This window comes from Gasterosteus aculeatus, chromosome 9 (genome assembly GCF_964276395.1).
Source record: "Gasterosteus aculeatus chromosome 9, fGasAcu3.hap1.1, whole genome shotgun sequence".
NCBI classification, from domain to species: Eukaryota; Metazoa; Chordata; class Actinopteri; order Perciformes; family Gasterosteidae; genus Gasterosteus; species Gasterosteus aculeatus.
Genome location: NC_135696.1, coordinates 17,524,969 through 17,545,254, shown reverse-complemented (window position 1 = coordinate 17,545,254; position 20,286 = coordinate 17,524,969). Strand labels below are relative to the sequence as shown.

Sequence of the window (20,286 nt, the reverse complement as noted above, 5' to 3'; positions counted from 1 at the left end):
GGAGGGCTCAGGGGTCGAGGGGCAAACTCAACAGGGAGCAGCCTCTAAACCCCCCCCGCCCCCCAGGATGTCACCCCAATAGAGCTTCAGGGGCCAAAAGTCACTCGGTTTGTTAAATCCTCACCCAGACACGGCGGCTTCGCGGCCTCTGGAGACGTCCATGCCCTTCTCCTTCTCCTTCTCCTGTTGTTTTAATCTCAACATTCTGCAGTCGGTGCCCTCTTTCCTTCGTGTGTACCAACCGCTCGTGACGCGGCCCGTGGACTCACTGTTCTGTTACCGCCTTCGGGGGATGAATACGCTCTTTACAGACATTTATTAAAAGGCTCAACGTGACATCGCAGGAGCTCAGGGCAGCATCACGACCGTCCAGAGGCTGGTTTTATCTTGTAGATGTAGAGCGGACCAGTAGTCAGGAGGCAGGGTTTGGTTAACCCGCCCCCCCCCCCCCCCCCCCCCCTAAAAAATGGGTCATTTTCAGCTCATTTTGAGCCATTTGTGAGGAGTTGACATTCTGCAGCACAGCAGATCACGGTGGAGATCTCTGGCTTTTACTCTGTGGTTTCTGTCCGGCTTTCTTGGTGATCACTCTCTGCTTTCTGTTAAACTTCTTTGCTCCATAGACGCTTTCCTCTGAAACACAGAAGACACAATGAACATCATGCATCACTGGGGAGACCTGACACTGTGTGTGTGTGTGTGTTTGTCTGACACCAAGGGGAGGGGAGGTTGTACCTGGACGGGCTTCCGGTTCGATGCAGACCGAAGCCAGGCCGAATAGCGAGAAGATGACGAAGGCAACGATGATGAAGGTCAGCTCAAAGCCGGAGAAGGGCAGTTCCATCTACACAAGCAGCCGACACAGAGCAAGGTACCTCATGTTACGTCCTCACGTCACGATGCAGGACGCCAGGTCAGGCCGCGGCCTTAACCGTGAGAAACGCTCTTACAAACGTACACAATTTGGTGTGAGTTTATCCCGCACTGCTCAGGGTACATTTGTTTTCTGTGGAGCTCTTTGTGATAGTTACGAAGTAAAAGGTCTTGTCTGCTTTCTGTAATTCCCATTTTGTGAGGCCAGAACCTGGAAAGATCTACTTTTAATTAAACAACAGCACCTATTCTTTACAGATGAGATCCATCTTGTATATCAAAATATTTCCATTAAAACCAGAAATATATTCAAATACGAAATCAGGGTTATAGGATATAAATCTAAAAGATTGCATGTGAAGAGGATCGTTGTGCTGTTTTTTTATTTTACATCAGTTAACTGTTGGAACTGTTCACAAATCTAAGATGTGGCCAGTAAATCGGATGTTTTTCGAATAATGTACATAAATATGCCGTTAAAATGAGCAGAACTTGTAAATTCACAGTGAAACTACTAGTTACTGCTATCTTAAATATGCTGAAATGGGTTTGGTTGTCTTCACAAACGCCAGTGTTTGTGCATTAAAACAAATTTAAAGTATAATATTGTTTACGCAGAGCTCGAGGTGCAGTACTGCGTTGCCTCCACCGGAGGGCGCCAGAGCTTTATTAAAGGTCACTCAATCGGCTTATAATGTCTCATGCTCTTCAGTTCTACGGTGCTCTTCATTGTGATGATTTTCACTCTATTAACCATCAAAACATGTCACTGTTCACAATCAAAATTTCTTGTTGTTTGTTTGCCCAGGCCAGGCACATGTTATTGCTTGAATTTTTTATTCATGATTACTTTTAGCCTAAAATGAAGAAAATACCAAATAATGTGTTTAAGCATCACAACCATGAGAAATGCACTGAGCGGTGTAATTGGAGGCATACGTAAAACAATCAGTACAAAGAGACACAGATTTTCTTGGAAACTTTGTGAACTTTAGCAAAGTAAACAAACAAGAGTATGTGAGTGAATGCATGAGTAAACATTTGTCATGAACACCAGTAAATCGGAAAGACGGACAGTTCACTGGAATCCTTAGGAGGCATCAAGTAACACATTAGCGAGTGTAATTTACGTTGGCACAATTTGCTTTTATATGAATGAATCTTAATGGACTGTGATTCACTCTTTTCTTGCTGCTGTAAATCAGCTCATTCACACATGCGCCCCCCCCCCCTTTTAATCCCAGGCAAGAAATTCCTGTAGATTAATTTCCTCAAAACCTTTCTCCCTGACCCAGATTTAGAAAACAGGCCTTTCTGTAGCTGTAGACTATGAGCAGAGATGACCTTTGTTTCTTGTTGAGCAAATCCAACAAAGAGAAGGAACAAGAGACAAGTTGATAAAGCTTGTGCGACTTACCAGTAGGAAGAATTCGGAGGAAGCTATTTTCACATCTGAAGACCAAAACAAAAAGTGCTCCTCTGTGTTCTCTCTCTCACACACACACACACACACACACACACACACACACACACGCTCTCAAAGAGAAAAGAAAGCAGGCGTGGGATTCCGTCTTTAAACGGTCTGTCGAAGCAGCCGCTTATTTATTGACTTATTTATTTTACAGTACAATCTCGGCCGCTCCTTTGCGCCACATCCTGGAAGCCAGAGTGGATCGTATGACAAGGTACACACACACACACACACGTTCACAAGTCCCCCGTTCGACTTTGCCCTGGTGACTGATAACACACACACACACTCACACGGGGCTTTCAGCCGACTCGTCCTCATCGGGACTGACAGGAAGACGGAGGCCGCTGCGGCCCTGCGGATGTTTTTCATTTTGGTGAATCTCTTCAGACGACCACTTCCTTGTTCTGTGGTTGACTCTTCTCTGTTGGACAGAAAAGAATCTTTGCGTTTGCCCGCTCTATATTTTTGACACATTGAAAGTAGGAGGAAATGACTTTTTTTATACAGTATTTTGTTATGTGGTGTATGAGTAACGTATTGGACTATTCACTGAATCATGAACGTACGTGAAAGGCAGAGGAAAGCTTCAGTAAAAGCTACAGAGTGGAGCTTTGAGCTCTGATGATTTATATACATTTCTCCGTTTTATGCATAATCTATTTCATACATCGGCCTATTCTCATTGAGGCCATAGATGTTCAATGGACACTTTCAGGTGAACTTCCCTGATGTTTCTCCATCAAATTAACAGACAGAGTATGAATGCATGGCTAAACATTTGTCATCAACACTTCCAGTTCACTGGAAAGTAACACATTAGTGAGTATAATTGGCACCATTTGCTTTTATATGAACAATAGCAATCGCAAATTATTAAAAGGCGGTGAAATAGAACAGCGTAAAAGACAAGGACACACCCGTGAAATGTTCGTGAAATGTGAGATGAAAAACAAGTGTTACGGTTGTGGTGGTGAACTTGTGGTGCAGGCACATTTAGTGTAAAAGGAGTTTTAACATTCAAAAAGAGTTTGAAACAAACCACTGCCTCAGATCCTTTTTTAATTCATTTCCTTATGATCCTGGAGGCTGTAGTTTTTAGTGTGGCTACTACATTAATGTATTTGTTGTTTTTAAAGTATTTTCAGCATACTATACACAGTTTATTGGTTTCATTGGAGAAAACATTATCCAATAGTATTCCATCACAGTTATATCAATAAAGGTTGACAAAAGTCCATAGATTTTTTTCAATGCAAAGTAAGTTTTTGACACATTGAGTGAATAAGGTGTGTGTGTGTGTGTGTGTTTGCAGTCGTACCATCGCGGCGTGAATAATCCTCGGTGAGCATCCCAGTGAGCGTGAAGAGGGCGAACACCAGGAGAGAGAACATGATCGTCAACGCCTCCACCTCGGTCAACGTAGACAACATCTGCACCCCTGCCGCTGCGAACGTTTTTTAAAACCTTAAAACCGTCCGTTTCCCCTCAAAGGTGAATCCAAAATCCCGGGACGAGACACTTACCTTTGTAACTGCAGCAGATAGACGCCGACCAGCACACTGCAGCCTCGTGATGGCACGTGTGAAGAGCAGACCAGCACTTCCCCCCCTCTCAAGTTCAAGTGAGATGAAATAAACCCTAATTATCGATGGGCCTCATGTGTGGCGGCCCGCGTGAAATGTATTAATGTATTGATTTTAAGGTTTGGGGGGGGGGGGATTCGCACAGGGTGATTTGTTCTGAGAGATTAGAAGTGCGCCCACCACAGAGTGTTTGAAGCTCGTTGCAAGAAGCCATGGGAAGCAGATGGCGCACCAGTCATTTGTGTGTGTGAAAAAAAAGGTGAGGATAGGCTAAACCTTCGTGGCACATCTTTTAAAATAACCAGGGGGAAGTTAAGTCAAAACCATCACAGACACAGACAGGAAATGGCGCAGAGGTTAAGATGTAATAATGATGTGTAAACTACATCCGTATAATGTCAATAACTGTGATGGTAGTGAAGTAGTTATACTGTGTGCAGACCGGGGGCTGTGCAGGTATAAACAGGTACAAGTAGTATGTTGTATTGCATATTTACCGTGTAAACAAGTAGTGACATTATGATAAAATGTTAAGCAGAAAGGATAAATTAGTCTGCGAGGGACGAACTTCAAAACCTGGATGTTCCGGTTGCAGCGGGGATTCATTTGTCTTTGTAGTTCATTAAAAAAAAAACATCCCAATAATGCATCTCTCACCTTTTAATTAACATTAAAAACTGTCAAAGTGAAATCTCTTTCTGGAGGAATCACGGTTCTCTTGCCTCTTCGCCTCGTTCACCGGCTGCACTTTCTAGATCACCAATTGTCCAGTTATATCAAGTACAATCCTCATGACCTGAGACAGTTGCAAAGAGGATTACGCTCTCGCCACAAACACCCACACGCACGCACGCACACACACACACACAAACACCCACCCGCGCACACACACATTCTGTGAACTGGCCTCACTGTGAGGAGGTTTCTCACTTCATTTCCGTTTAGTGGGCCTTCATTTCTTTTCGCTCAACGTGACAAAAATGAGGCAGCTTAATTGTTTCTCAGCAGTGTGTGTGTGCGTGTGTGTGTGTGTTGCTGCTGTCCATGTGCACATTGTGTAAGCTTATTAGCAGCAGCACTGGTCAGAGGAGGAGATTGAGGTTAGTCTAAACCCTAATCCTTATGGACCGTGTGCCTATTAACCAGCAAGCACGACAGCATCCGTGCTACGCCCACCGAGACACACACACACACACACGCACACACACACACACACTAACACCTCCTTGTTTACTCCTTAGCTTCACCTCAACTCTTCTCTCTCTCTCTCTCTCTCTCTCTCTCTCTCTCTCGCTCTCTCTCTCTCTCTCTCTCTCTCTCTCTCTCTCTCTCTCTCTCTCTCTCTCTCTCTCTCAGCAGGAGGGGGAGGAGGAGGAGGAGGAGGTGGTGCACACTGTTGGTTAGTTACCCAGTTGTCATGACGACCTCACGCCCCTCCATCTCCGGAGCTGTTCTCGCGTTGCCACGGTGAGGCCGTCCCGTCCCGACCGCGCTCCCCTCGATGATCCGGATCGGGCCGTCAAAGGAGAGCGAGAGAAGCCCGCGGATGGGCGGAGAGCGGATCGCACGCGGAGCCGCGGACCGGACGGCAAAGCGCGGCGTGGCGGGAAAGCTGTAGGCCGTTGCCTGGAAACGGCGGCATGCCAACGCAACAGATAACGGTGGTTCCCGCCAAGGAGGCGGCCGGCGGCGGCAGGAGCGCAGCCCGCTCCAAAGACAAGACGGAGGTGAGTGTGTGAGCTCCTCGCTCGGTCCTCCAGCCTCTTTTGGTCGAAAAGAACGTCTACATTGTCCGACGTTGCTTTTTAATACGGTAACGTTTCGTCCTCTGCCTTGTGCTAACCTATATGTTTTATGTCCTTTAAAAAGAAACGACGTCCACGTTTGTAAGTTTACCACCGATATTATGAATCACGTTGAAAACGGGTCTAAACGTTGCGGCTGGAAACTTACTTAGTCACGTTAGCAACCCGTAACACATTATTTTCCTAATTTGTATTTATTAATATCAATATAAATACAACACAACACAAATAACACTTTTCCTAAACAAAAACAGAATACAAAAATAAAATATATTTCAGGGGAAATAAACTATGGAAGTGTAGAAACAACACGGATTTCTCTGAATCATTGGAACTTCATTTTCAGATGCTGTGAGTCGGAAATCAGCTCCACCTCCCTCATTGTCACTTGATGATTATTTGTGTAAAAGGAAGTCAGAATGTGCAGAACACCCCTCAATTGCACATTCCGCTGGTCAACATGTATATTACATCCAAATTATTTTATTTTGTTGTTGCTATTTCCTACGACAGAAATTATTAAAATATTGAGTAGTAGTGAGCCAGGTGCAAGGCAGGATCACTGCAGGGACAACCTCCATCAGATGGAACCTCCATCAGATGGAAGCACCATCCACAGAAACCTGTGAGGAGGGAAAGCGCAAAGTTGGTGATTTGGGTTTATGATGACAGTAATAGTAAAGTGACCAATAATAGTGATAACCGCAGGAGGTGTGTTAGAACCCTCATTTATAGACGTCTCAGTACCATTGTGTGTAAAATATCCCTCTGGTCATCATCAGTCGATTTGGGCTTTAAGCTCGCTCCATCTTTAAGTCTTAATATTGTTAAGTAAATATTGTTTACTCATGACATTATAAACAAGGGAAATTTGTCATCTGCAACGTATTGCATTTTTGGAGTAGCTTTTCCAGGTATGTTACACAGTATCATACCTTATAATGTTTGCTTTAAGTATGCAGTAACTTACAATGTTTTGGCCCTCTTGTTTACAGACCACAACCTGTTGAATTCAGCCCCCATTGCTTACTAAATGTAAAGTTGGTCAGATTACAGAGATTTAAGATTCCAGCTTTGTCTCGGCTTTCGGTCTTTTCTTTGTCACTCACTCACTTCAGCAGCCTTTCATCACCGTTCCCTCACTTGATGCTTTCACCTCCCTCTTCCATAGTGTCACATCTCAGAGCATCATGTGCAGGATCAAGAATGAATCTCGGTGGTCTGTTTTGGTCGGTCACTCATTAATTGCCCGACTAAGAATCAAATGGAAACGATCCTTTAGGGATTTATTGTGCGACGACTATGGTTCAACTTGCTCACATCTGGCACAATATTCCGGGGTCATTTATTCGATGCCGTACAGCGATCACAACATCTGCATCTAAGAGCCGTAGTCGTGGCCTCGCGTGGGAACTGACATCAAGCGAGCGTGGGCTGCATTCCTTTCGATTTGTACGCATAAGCCCGAAGACAGTTTTGCACAAAACAGGAACACCTGCTCACGTTCCGTGAAAGCCACAATAATGTAGACAGACTTTTGCACGGAAACAAACCGCAACAACAAAACCACGCTAACTCACTCACAAGCCAACAGCAAACACATCACCTTCTGTAAAACGCGGCTTCATACAGGGCAGAAATGTAGTCTTCGCTCCATGCTGCATCGCCTAATCCCCCCCCGGTGGAATCATGCGCACCGGTCACGGCGGAAGTTGTCTCTGATGCATCAATAATTACCCATGAACTGTTGCGTCGGTTAATCGAGGACTGGATGTGCCGGGTCTGGTTTTTGTTGCTTGTTTTGAGGAGTAAAACCTTTACATGCATGAAAACCCAGAGTTGTGACCATAGACTTTTATTATTAGACCGTGTATTAATGGTGGAAAATATTATTGGCTTTCCAAAGTATTTCTCATCTCTATCCGTGTTAATTGTATGTGAAGAGCTGGTCTATCTGAGTGTGATTATGATAGAGATGCATCCACTGTACAGATGCTACACACACACACACACACTAGTACTTTCTGAACAGACTCTTCTGGCTTTGTCAGACAGGGAAAGTAATTGCGTTCCAGATGTGTTTCACTCAGCTTGACACAAAGACTGGAAGGAGGAGGAAATGGCCAGCTTAGCTTCTTCCAGCAACAAGATCAATGCAGTTTTTCCACACAAAATCGAATCATATGCATACCGCATACACCAGAAGTCACTATGTACTGCATACAGGGGGAAAAGCTCCTCATCTCTCCATTCTGGAATTAATTAGAATATCTGTCTGATCTGTCCTACCAAACGTTCCCGCCATGTGCCCTGTACCTCGTACACGTCTCCATGTGGTGTAACACCCGGCGGAGGCCGCAGTGTTTGCTTTGACTCCACACAGGTCTGCTGGTTTAAACCAGGCTATCGGCAAATCCCTTGATCAGCTTACAAGATGCTGTCTTTTACTTGTCAGTGTCTCTCTTGTTTGACTGATTTGCACAGACTGTGTATGTGTATGGGTTGCTTTCTACACATACAGATACACATTTGTAGTTTCCACTGTTCTGTTTCTTCTAAGAAATGTTAAATGTCGAGGGTGACAGAAATTGACGTGGATCCTCGTGTCGCTGCCGTCGCTCTGCAGCCGCCGCTCTTATTGTCGTTGTAATCTCTGGTGCTGCCTGTCTGAATCTGAGCTGTAGTTCCCTTTTTGTCTTCTAGTTTCAGTTGTTCCCTTTTTTGTACGTATATAGCCAAAGAGTTATTACCTTATTATCCTGGGCCATAGACATTGAAATAAATGTATTTGAAAAGCCCAAAATCACCAATCACACATCTATATATCCGGACATTAATTAGTTTTTGTTCATTTGGGAAAGTTGTTTCTTACAGCTCATTTGAACACGTCTTGCCTCACTTGCATTTCAAGTTAACGCTAAAAAGAAAGTACAAAAAAAGAAAAGAATCAGCTGATAAAGTTTAGCTGCTGAATTTTGGGCACATAAAGAATCCAGCACAGCTGAGGCTGCAGGTGTTACTGAGACGAGAAATATTTAATCCCATAATGCACCTAGCCGCCAGCAGCATCACCAGTGCGGCTCGGAATGAAAGCCAACTGGAAGTGTTGTCGGAGGAAAGGTCGATTTAATTACTTGCTGCAAATACTTCTTGAGGTCTGTCTATTTTCTCGATAAATCTGATGCTTCCTAAATAGCTCTTTCCCAACAAAGTAAGAGTCAACATTCTCTGTTTAGACTCCTGCAAAGAGATTCTCCTCATTCCATTCATATGGACCGAATTATCATATTATTTAACTCACGTGAACAAGGAGACACAGCTCACAGCATTTGGGATTTCGTTATTTATATATAAAGGCAGATGACGTACATTCATTGTCTACTATAAGAAATGGTGTCTGACTTTTACGTCAATGTGACTAAATAATCAAGTATTTACTCTGTTGGGTTACCCCAAAACAGACATATCTTATGCAATAATAAATAATTCCTTAGTTAGTTTTGCACAAATGTTTTTATATCATGATTTCGATCAATAATATAACATCTATTTTGATAGAGTTTGCCATCTTGTTACTTGACCTAAAAAGAATTTGTGTGGGAAAATCATTTGGAAAGCAGATGATTCTGATTCCTGGGAAGGTTTTTTTTTATTTGCTGTTTATCAGAAACAATACTTGGTAAGTTGCTCCATTGCTCACTGAGACTTGTGTAAGACGCTGCAGGAATGAGTTCAAGGTCTCACGGTTTAGTTTGTGCAGCCCTAGAAAAAGTGCTATTAGTTTGCCTAAAATAGAGACGCAGTGCAGAGAGTCATCTTGGACACTTACAAGAGGACGACCAGGTAATAGGATTGAGTGGCTTTAGCTCGGGTCACGATGAAATAACACGCACACGTGGCCACGCATGATTCCTGATGCTGGATTGTAACCAATCAACAGCCGGCCAACAACGCATGACTCTGAATCAAGACGGTGACGTTTGAAGCTGCTCAGTTCAATTATTCGGTTTCAGTTGCTGAGTTAAAGCACTAGCTTGTCTTTAAATAGAAAATATTTAAAAGCAGGTTTTTATAGTCAAAACTAATAGTACATTTCCCAAATGTTGAAGATCTGAAGATTAGCAAAGAATAGCAAATTGTAAATTGGCTTATTTGAGGAAATTGCACTTTCTTGTTTCTTGTTCTTCTGAGTTTGTACCCTATGGTTGAATGCACTTATTGTACGTTGCTTTGGATAAAAGCCTCAGCTAAATGACATGTAAGGTAATGTAAAAAATGATTTCACAATGAAAATAATCTACAGCAGATCAAAGTCCAATGTTATGGATCAGATGTTCACGTGACTGCACTGGGATATTGTTTAAATGTTTCACATGGAGAGAAATCACTGCTGCTACTTCCTGTTAAAGCATCACGCACTTCTCTGTGGTCTCTAATGATTTTTTTGTGTGTGTGTCCCCCCCCAGCGGAAGAAGGCCCCCCGGTCGGGGAGTCGATCCAGCAACATTTCCAAGGTAACCGCTGAATAGCAGAGCTCTTAAAGGGCCAATATCAAGGTCACAGCTCCCGGCTTTTACTCAGGCAGAATCTATTGTGCAAGAAAGATGCGCTCACGCCAGAAGTCTTATTTAACGATCGCGCACAAGGTTGTTCTATCACACTCACTGTGTGACTCATGAGAAAATCAATTCTGCCTGCAGTGACTTTGTGTTAAATGGGAGTTGTCGTGGTGTCGTGTTAAACCCACAAAAAAGGTCACTTGATCATTTCTGCCTCTTTTAGCAAAGTCACATGTCAGCAAAAACACTGAAATAAACCAATATTAATTAAGATGACGTTAAAGGGTCAGGCGATAGCATGTTGATGGATCTACTAGCAGAAATTATAACAACTATCTAATGTACAAAACCTCTAATGTCTTCAAGAAATCCAATAATCAAGCTCACTTATTAATTAACAATACAAATCTTTATTTTGTTTTAGTCACTAGAGAGTGTGTGAAGATGTTGTGATGAACTTGCAAAGAAACTCTTGAATTGAGTCGTTTTTTTTTGGGTTTTTTTCAGGCCAGCAACTCTACAGCAGGAATAACAACAGCCTCAAGAACGTCCATCACCACGTCTTCTCAGGACATATGCAGGTGAGACAGCGGCCTCTTTCAGCCGTACCCGGAATCACATTAAAAGCTGAACAGCGTCCAGGGGTCTCTCTGTGATATTCACCTGCACAGCTCCATCGTGTGGGGGACTCATTCAGTACGGTCTGCATGGCCAAACGTAACGATGCTCCCACAGGCAATCAATGAGGGGGAGATGTCTGACTGCAGAAATGGGATCCTTCGTGTTATTTATTATACCTACTGGTGGCACAGTTGCAGCTGATGGACTCAAGGCTGAAAGGATGCTGGGTTTTATGGCAGTGTGAACACGCGTGGTGTGCTGTATGTGGGTGCTTGGACCGTCATTTGTCAAATAGCATGCTCAGATCGTTCCACCTTCACCTTTTTATTCTGATTAGTCAATTTGGACGTTTTGATTTCACAATTACATTGTTTTCCCGTAAACAAGGAAGCTCAATGAATATTTAATTTAATGCGTTTCACAATCATTAGTAAAATCATGCCGAATTGAATGGATTGTATATTTAATTATTTTAGTGCTGTTTTAATTATCTTGCAGAAAGCAATTAGGTGGTTCTTTTGTTTCGTCACTCTGCGTCTTCCGCCTCTGCCTCGTTTTAACATATTCTTTAAACCTTTTTGATATCTTAGGGGACAATGAATAAACAAGAGAAGACCCATCGGTTACGATGGCTTCACATTTTGGTTTGGCGGGAAGGACAAGTCATGTCACATTATATAGAGAGCTGATATTGCTCTGCAAGTTTTGAAAATATATAAAACACGAGTATGTAACATTTCATAAGGAGAAATGTAAAAATGCCGTCAGACCTCAGGTAGTTAATACATTTAATTTACATGAATAACTTGTATAACTTTATCCATCAGAAACATCACCTCTGATCAAAGAATGACAAAATGTACCAATTGGCACCATTGAATTTCTTGACTGACACAAACATTTTGATGTCTAGAGCAACAAAATGTGCCATTTAAGTTCTACGCTGGAAAAGCTTTTCTGAAAGCAGTGTTAAGGCATTGTTCATGCCAAATGTGAACGTTCCCCATGGAATATTGACTTAATCTGCTGTACTATGTGAATGGAGGCCTCTGGAGGACTGAGTGGGGGTCGTAAGGTCAGTGGCTGTGCATCATCATGGGTTCAAATTTATTGGCAAATATTGGCAAAATTTGGTCGAGGATGAAAAATAACGAATAACGACAATAACAACCCTGTACTGCTGTGATGTTGCTGCTCTTCCTCTTCTCCTTTTACAAATTATTATTATTGTCTCTTTTTGAAGGTTATTCTTTTGTTTCAGTTTATTTTATTTTATTTTATTTAATTATTTAATATTTCTATCTTATTATACTGTATATAATGTGTATCTTTTTATTCTATTTTCTTCCCTGTAAATACTGCTGTGATACCAAAATTTCCCTCTTGGGGGATCAATAAAGTATGAATCTATCTATCTAAAAAGACCCCCCAAAAAACCCCAAATCATTCCATAAATCTCAGTCGGATTTAGTTCAGATCTGTTTAGTCATCACATTCATGTCTTTTCCATCTTGTTTCACCTTATCATCTCTTTGTTTGTGTGTGTGTGTGTGCATGTGTGTGTGTGTGTGTGTGTGTGTTCAGTTTGAGCCAGCTGACCCCTCTAGAAGAGGATGTTTCTGAATCGCGAAAAAACATCAAGCTGGCGCCCGCCTCCGAGATGCCCGTCCCCGGCGCCGCTCCGGACTCGTCTGCTCAGGCGCAGAAGAAGCAGGTGAAGCGCCGCCACCGGCGCAAGAGGAGCGGCTGTGCCGCCGGCGCCGCCGCCTGCGTGGAGGCCAACGGCAAACAGGAGCAGAGCGACCGCAGCCTCAGCTCGGACCGCGGCGAGCCCGGGGAGAAGAAGGAGTGCTCCGCCAAGAACCGGAGGGATCAACCGCCTAACCTCCGCTGCGCGGGGGCGCCGCGGTCCGACTCCTCCTCTGACGACGAGGCGTGGCGCCAGGCCCGCAGCTGGAGCAAAGAGAAGGCCCGTAGAGTGCGCCGCCGCAGCGGCAGCAGCCGAGAAAGGGAGGTGGCTGGCGTGGGCAGAGGAGGGGAAGACAAGGTGGAGGTGATGGAGCTGCAGTCGCTGGGCTCGGACCAGGGGAAGGAGGACCGCCCTCTGGCGGAGGACGGCGCAGGCCTCAAGAAGCGCCACAGCGGCGGGGGATCCATCAAGAGGGAGGCCGCCACTCCGCAAAGGGAAAGCCCCCACGACCGGGACAAGGAGAAGAGTCACAAGTCCGGAGAAAGCTCCTCGGTGGCGGAGGACGGCGAGGCGCTCATCACCAAGAGCTACCAGGAAAGGGGGGCGGGGGGCGGGGACATGGCCGTTCCCACACCGCAGAAACACTGCGGGGCGAACGGAGGCGCGATACGGCAGTACTCTGATGACTCCGAGATGGAGGCCTGCAGGTCAGTGGGGGTCTGGGCGCCTCGTGGAGGGAGTGTGCGCTACACAGTAACTTCGTTGGCCAGAGGGGGAAACTCTCTCTGTAAACGATGCAGAATAATAATAATAATCCTTGTGATAATATGCTTTTGTGTGCGTAGGATCTGCCACTGTGAGGGGGACGACGAGTGCCCGCTGATAATGCCGTGCCGTTGCACTGGGAGCCTGATTTTCGTCCACCAAACGTGTCTCAACCAGTGGATCAAATCCTCGGACACCCGCTGCTGTGAGCTCTGCAAGTTCGACTTCATCATGGAGACGAAGCTCAAACCTTTACGCAACGTATGGCCCCCGCTCCTCAGTCGAATTCACAGGTGTGAGCTGCAAGGAACATTCAAAACAATGTTCTTCCCCCCTCCTCCCTGTCCCCCCTCCATGCATCCCCATCTCTCCGTCCTGCAGTGGGAGAAGCTAAACATGACGACGGCGGAGAGGAGGAAGATCTTCTGCTCGGTGTTGTTTCACCTGATAGCGTTGGTGTGTATGTCGTGTTCAGTCTACGTTCTGGCCAAGAGAACCGCGGAAGAGATCCGACTTGGGAAGAGCGGTGAGTATCTTCCCCCATCCTCTCTCCCTCGTTCTCGTTCTCATATACCAGAGACACACGGAGTAAAAGTGTGATGATCTGTGGCAAATTAAAGGCAATCAGAAAACAATATTCTTCACTTAAAGGTGTTGTAAGGATTAGCAAACATGTGCCAACCTTACTTTTTTTTTTTTGTTTACCTTTAAGAACAAAGCCTATGAAAAATGCTCACTTACTAGAGAGACTATACCTGAGCTTTGGTTACTGATGAACTGGTTTTTAATTAATAAGCGGTTTGCTTCATAAAATGAAGTGAAATAAACATCAATTCTTTTCAATTCTTATTTCATAAAATAATAGTATCTAATATCAGATCGGCCACAGTTTGCGTTGGACTGATATTTAATGCTGGTGTTTGTGCTTCTGCTTGTGTACAATAAAGAAGAAAAATAATTTGAATAAATGAAAAATAGAGCTGATGTTTGTTTAACACTCTTAAGTATATTGGTTGTGCAGTTCTTCTCTTATGTAATTACATCCATATGTACAGTATCACTGCCTTGCACACAGGTTTGTAACACATCCTGTCCCCTGATACGAACAGTTGGGAGCATTTAAGTGCAGCACTGTAGCGCCCCCTGTGGTCAAAAACTCCAGCGGGCACCTGTTCATCTTAACCGCCGTCTGACTCTGGTGTCGTGATGTTTGAGGATGCGTTTACTGTGTAGCCTCCCACGGTTTTCATCCTTTCTCCCCAACTAGAAAAGGGTATTTGCATATTGTTTAGTATAAACCGTCGTGTTCCACAGTTAGAGTTCCACATATTAGATTTCATTACGAGGAGCAGAATTCGACAGTTGTCCTGGTGACTTTGAGTTTAGAAACCTGTCAGTACTTTGGTTTGTTCGTTGTTGTGTTTGTTGATGGTGTGTTGTGCTGTGATCACAGCGTAGCTGTATTATTCACTTTTTGGAGGACCTCAGATATGATAAACGTAGTGAATAAAGAGAAGAAGACACTCTTTGATCATTTGGGGATGCACCGATCCGACTTTTCATTTCCAATACCTGAGCTTTGGGTACCGTTCGATGCAGAGGATCAATCTGATATCAGTGTCTAATTCATAAGGTGTGTGTCCTTAGCATCGACCTAGAATTCTAGAATCTAGAATACAATTAAACAACGCTTTGTGTTTTTGGAAGAAAATGTTAACATGACATGCATTGATAAACATTTACTGGTATTCATCCTCAACATAATAAACTGACACCAACAACTTTGTAAAACCCCTTCAAAATGAACAGGCATTAATACAAGTGTAAACCTTTTAATCCAGCAATCAATTCCAGTATGTAACACATAAAGTGTACGTCTGTGAAAATGAGTTGACTGGATCAATTGTCACGGATATCCAATCAAACTATTTGAGTGTCACATATTGAATATTGGCATCGGTACATCCCGAGTTCATTCAGAGGTCGTAGAATTTAAGGGACATTACACTCACTCTTGATTGCAGACGAGTTTCGGAGAGTTCCTCTACTGAAATACTATACGCATGAGGGTAAGCACAGTTCTGCACACGCCACCATCGTGATCCATCCCGCGCCCTGCAGTTTAAATTTAAATGTGTGCGTGTGTGTGTGTGTGCGTGAGTTTCCTCAGGTGTGCTCGAGTGGCCCTTCTGGACCAAGCTGGTCGTGGTGGCCATCAGCCTCACGGGCGGCCTCATCTTCATGTACATCCAGTGCAAAATCTACCTGCAGCTGTGGCGCCGCCTCAAGGCCTTCAACCGCATCATCACTGTGCAGAACTGCCCCGAGAAAGAACTGCACGTCCCTCAGGCCCGGAACAGCAGCCTGACCAACGGCAGGCACGAGACCGTGGAGGTCCCGGCCAGTCCGGCTCCCACCGCGGAGCCGCAGGCGGACTCGGACACGTCGGTGGAGGCCACCGTGGCGCCGGCGCAAAACCCCGTCTGAGCCTGATCTCTTCCCCCCCACCCCCAACTCGGAAAGAATCGTGAATGAGCGCGGTGTCGCTTGGACTCGTGCGACGGTCTAGTGTTTTTCCTCTCCGCTGTGGTTACTGATCCTGAGACGCGAGAGATGATCCGATGTCCTTCATACGTCTCGGGAAAGTAACGGCAGCAGCGAGAGAAGTTTGTAAAGACTGTAGTTATGTAATATATTACGTTTTATTCCTAATATGCACTTTCTCAAACTGCACTGACGTAAGTTAAACTTGTGTACACCCTCAAGGTGCTTTTCAAGGTCTCAGTATGCTTCAAACCAGAGATGCTAACAAATAACTGCTGCAGGTTTAACTGCTAAGATACAGAAGGTTTTAATGAGAAACGGCAGCAGTTAAAATAGATATTCAACATGCTGAAGAGGAGAGGCTTTTCAGTTGAAGGCTGATTCGACCTCACAGGCCAGACTAAGTAGCGCCGTTACGTTTGCACCACATTGTCTGATAGCTGAAGATAAAATTGTTTGATGCACCCAAATACTTACTAGCAACTACCAAGGAAGGTCTTTGGAGTCCTTCACCTCCCGGACCAGCTCACCATCAAGGAATTGATGGCTGCGTTTTGCCATCCACTCAGTAGCAGCTGTAGTCAGGAGGAACCTAAATGCAGACGCAGCTCCGTTGTCATAGAGACGTGCTTTCAGTCTGTTTGCAGGCATTCAGGGCGTCATTTGCACACTTGGTCAACCATTCTTTAAAGTTACCAAACACGGGGAAAGGTTGTTTTGGATGATGATCGGACAAACAAGCTCTTAGTTTGAATCATACTGAGCCTGAGCTCCGTTTCAGGTTTTCAGGCACCAAAGAGTAAACGTAAGTAGGGAAAGAGTTATTTATCTTAAGAGGAATTCTGAAAAATGTGGAGATTAATTTATTATTGTGAGTTTTTAATAATACTTCTTTTGAAATAGCAAATCTAAAATATCCCAAATATTTATGATGTTATAACAGTTTGCAGCTTCACACAGTTGTGTTATATAACATTTGCGTGACTTTGTTCATGGTTGCCATCCATTATTAGCGATAAATCCTTCGACAAACCGCACGGTCCGTCTAAAAAAAGGCAACTGTTGTTTACACTTGGTCACTTTTCTAAAGGCCAAATTTGGGTTCTTTATCGGTGTGACTGCCACGTCACAGTAAACGCCTGTGTCTTGTAGCCACCAGGACATTAAAGCACGCAACATCTTCAAAACCTGATTTGGTTATAGGGAGTGTTTCCATTACATACAATTCATATTTGTTTGTGCAATAAAAGAAATGAATGTAGAACCCCTTTACATGCTGGTGTGAAGTTACTGATGCAACAAGCAGACAAACTGATGGAAGTTTAGTTTCAGCATCACCTTCGGTACAATTGTGGAGCAGCAGCAGTTTCCCACAGAGACACAAAACACACTTATTTTCTTATAAAAGAGTATTTTCTCAATTGAGTAATCCAGTCTGCTGTGCTGAATCGACACACGGAGCTTTGGGCTACAGTCAAATTGCGACGTCACGCCGACAGCAGCACCTTTTCATCCAGCTGCTCATCATCTTCCGCATCATCTTCCTCATCATCTTCTGCATTTTCATCCTCTTCTGCGTCTTCACGTTCATCCTCCTCTTCATTCTTTGTTTCCAGACCTTTGTTAGACACCTTACGTAGCTTCAAATTTGGAAGTTTCTTCAGATCACCAGTCCACTCGCTGACGAAATAACAGACAGACAAATGTCAAACGTTAGCAGATGGAGGTTTTTCAATCACCGCGCCAGGTCGTGACACTGGGTAATCATATTTAATATTACAATTGAGCCCAAATCATTCAGATAGGTGTCACGTGTCAATCTTTTTAATTTCTTTGAAAAAATAAATATGAATATTTGTTTAACTACGTCATTTGCGTGGTCATGTTAGTCAGATCATGGAAGCTGAATATAACTGCTACTTCTCAAATAACATAATGATAATAAAACAGCTAAATAAAAGCCAAACGTTGTACTCACCTGAATGTTTTCAGATGCTTTCCATTGATGATGTCTGGAATCTCTGCAATAAGACAACAAAGGATTGGTAAGTTATTTTCCAACACACTGAATAGTTGCACGCACAGCATATGTGTGCATTTATATCATGGATGAGGCCTCACCGAACCCGATGCCCTCATACAGCGCTCGCTCTCGCTCGATGGTCTGCTTGATGACAGCCTCTCTGGCGCCGTGGAGACGACCCTGCCGACCTTTGATCCCGTTCATCAGTTCAATCTGCTCGAGTTCCGAATCAAACCTTTGGAGGTATCTACACACACACAAGTTCACAAGACAATAAAATCTCGATATTTTGATGGCTCTCAAATTTGAAATTGCGATTGTCAAATAATTGATTATACCTTTCAACAAGGTCACAGGCTTCTTTTCTGGAGTAAGTTTTCTTTTCTGGATCCAACTGTTCCTGAAACCACAACAGCTTCTCACCTGCGATTCAAGAGACACATGTAAAAAGGAAAGTGGCGGTGTTAATGGATTTGATGCTCGCAGCCAGCGAGTGAAGCGTGAACGACACAGTGACTTACCAATGCCGTTTAGACGCGTTGCTTTGTCACTCCTCTGCCTGCAGCATCACAAAAATACAATTAAATTAAAGGGATTGACAAATGACAATGATTAAATTCAAACAGTAACTAGGTATAAACGTGCTGTATATAATGTACTGTTCTTTCCCTGACAAATGTTACTTTATGCATATACAATATGTCAATATGTATATACATATATACATACACACACGAATCCGTCTGGTATGATCACTTTTCATACAAAATAAATACACAAACACATTATAAAACATTAAATTCCTTTATAGGCTTTGCAGAAACGTTTGTTATTATTAAGGCAACTGTCTGTGAAGCATTTACTGCCTATTTTCAGTGATTTTGACCGCACGGCGAAGTCAGCCGTGCTCAAACGTTGCTAATGTTCAGATTTGATATGTTTTTGTATTGTTTTTCCACACCTATCTTTCTTTTTCAGTCGGATTTCTTCCCGGGCGAGGTAAGCAGCTTTCCTGCTGTAAGGATGAACAACCTTGTCCGCGGCTTTTCCGTTCCCTTTCTGAGGCTTCGGCTGGAAAATGCAAATAATTATAAAAGTTAAACAATCGGTGAGCTGATGACTAACACAACGTATTAATAGTAATGTGACAGAAATACGTTACAGCACACTGGGCTCACCATTTTAAAGGATTGAAAACACGCGTGGTTCTGTTGACACCCGGAACGGAAGTGCACCGGTCCGTCGTCAAACCTTGTCCGTGTGGGTGTAGGAGAAAACAAAACCGTTCCGTATTTTTGACGCATCACAAATAAAAAATGACTAAACAGATAATTAAAGTGATCCAAAGTATTCGTTTGACTCGATGGCTAACGATTTAGTTATTTAAATGAAACCATGAACTCTGTGTGATGGAAGCGCTTCATTTGAACTCTGACATAATTAGAGATGAATCTTTCTGAGAGGACTCCGAGAGGGAAAGCAACATACTGTACATATAGCCACGGGTTTCAGTCTGATTATCACCTATTTGTTTTTAATTGTGTGATAAATATTCAATGGAACGCTATGACAAATATTTGTGTAACCTTTTCTTAATCTCTTTTCACAAACAAATTACGCTGCACTTGGTTGCTATACAGGAAAAAGTTTTACTTAAAAACCAGATCAGATTCATGAATAAATATTTCAAGATTAGAAAGTTAAATAAAGCATAGACATAATGAGGCCTACAATCCCGCTACCCGTCTAATGTATCAATGATACTGGTCAGTCCAGTTAAAGCTGATACAGGGAGATTGAGACCAGTCAGGTTCCTCCAGCACCGCCGGCTTTGCTTGTTTTCTATGTCCAAACGATCAGAAATGAATCAGATCCCTGGTTTGAGTTTCACTATAATGTTCAAATCAGGAGCAACGTACTAACAACACGAGAAATTAGTTCATGGGCCCGACATTTGTATTTGTCTATTGTAGTGGACACACACACACACTGACACACACTGACACACACCATCCACATGTAGTCTGATCAGGAGCTGTAATTCACAGTTTCAATATGCTCCTTGCAATTGTGTCTTCTCCTTTCTTTTGTTCAACAGGAAATGTCACAAGCATGTGTGGGGAACTCAGATTTCTTCACATTGCCAACAAAATAAAAACAATTTAATTCTTAAAAGGAAGCAAGGAAATGCATATGTATGAATATGCAAAGTCTCAAAATAAAAGGTGCTGCTTCTGCTGAAATATTTCGCTTATGACTGATATATTATTATATATATGACGTTATTAGATTATAATACTGATGCATCTTATGCGAGAAGGCCCTGACTAAATTTAATTGACTTATTTT

At 43.4% G+C, this 20,286-nt stretch overlaps 2 protein-coding genes and 2 long non-coding RNA genes across 7 annotated transcripts; 2 read left to right on the top strand and 2 right to left on the bottom strand.

Annotated features, from left to right (window-relative positions):
• Positions 1-718: 718 nt before the first annotated feature.
• LOC120824695 (uncharacterized) lies at positions 719-4,021 on the top strand. Its single transcript, XR_005713035.2, has 3 exons — positions 719-871; positions 2,499-2,558; positions 3,660-4,021. It is a non-coding gene; the product is annotated as an uncharacterized LOC120824695 (long non-coding RNA).
• On the bottom strand, positions 2,441-3,995 carry LOC120824694 (uncharacterized). Its single transcript, XR_005713034.2, has 3 exons — positions 3,871-3,995; positions 3,666-3,791; positions 2,441-2,768 (listed from the first exon to the last, which is right to left on the bottom strand). It is a non-coding gene; the product is annotated as an uncharacterized LOC120824694 (long non-coding RNA).
• Positions 4,022-5,052: 1,031 nt separating the features above from the next.
• Positions 5,053-17,186, top strand: marchf1 (membrane-associated ring finger (C3HC4) 1). 4 transcript variants are annotated; one of them, XM_040185615.2, is made up of 8 exons: positions 5,084-5,657; positions 10,202-10,249; positions 10,802-10,875; positions 12,500-13,312; positions 13,451-13,631; positions 13,752-13,896; positions 15,395-15,439; positions 15,532-17,186. In XM_040185615.2, exons 1-8 carry the CDS (start codon positions 5,571-5,573, stop codon positions 15,855-15,857), a joined length of 1,719 nt encoding a protein of 572 aa, XP_040041549.2. In that variant the 5' UTR covers positions 5,084-5,570; the 3' UTR covers positions 15,858-17,186. The 4 variants fall into 4 exon arrangements, with proteins under 4 accessions (XP_040041551.2, XP_040041549.2, XP_040041552.2 ...); XM_040185616.2 differs by having other exon boundaries at positions 5,285-5,657; positions 15,541-17,186; XM_040185617.2 differs by lacking the exon at positions 15,395-15,439 and having other exon boundaries at positions 5,053-5,657.
• tma16 (translation machinery associated 16 homolog) lies at positions 16,777-19,229 on the bottom strand. Its single transcript, XM_040185619.2, has 7 exons — positions 19,116-19,229; positions 18,899-19,008; positions 18,459-18,496; positions 18,276-18,360; positions 18,036-18,184; positions 17,893-17,935; positions 16,777-17,594 (listed from the first exon to the last, which is right to left on the bottom strand). The coding sequence occupies exons 1-7, from the start codon at positions 19,116-19,118 to the stop codon at positions 17,402-17,404; spliced, it is 621 nt and encodes a 206-aa protein (XP_040041553.2). The 5' UTR covers positions 19,119-19,229; the 3' UTR covers positions 16,777-17,401.
• Positions 19,230-20,286: the final 1,057 nt, after the last annotated feature.

Coding starts and splice junctions, on each gene's coding strand:
- marchf1 (XM_040185615.2), top strand. CDS start 5,571: ATGCCAACGCAACAGATAACGGTGGTTCCCGCCAAGGAGGCGGCCGGC. Junction 13,632..13,751: donor AGCTCAAACCTTTACGCAAC/GTATGGCCCCCG, acceptor TCCGTCCTGCAG/TGGGAGAAGCTAAACATGAC. Junction 15,440..15,531: donor GAAATACTATACGCATGAGG/GTAAGCACAGTT, acceptor TGTGTGCGTGAG/TTTCCTCAGGTGTGCTCGAG.
- tma16 (XM_040185619.2), bottom strand. Junction 18,185..18,275: donor GCCTGTGACCTTGTTGAAAG/GTATAATCAATT, acceptor GTGTGTGTGTAG/ATACCTCCAAAGGTTTGATT. Junction 17,936..18,035: donor GTATGAGGGCATCGGGTTCG/GTGAGGCCTCAT, acceptor GTCTTATTGCAG/AGATTCCAGACATCATCAAT.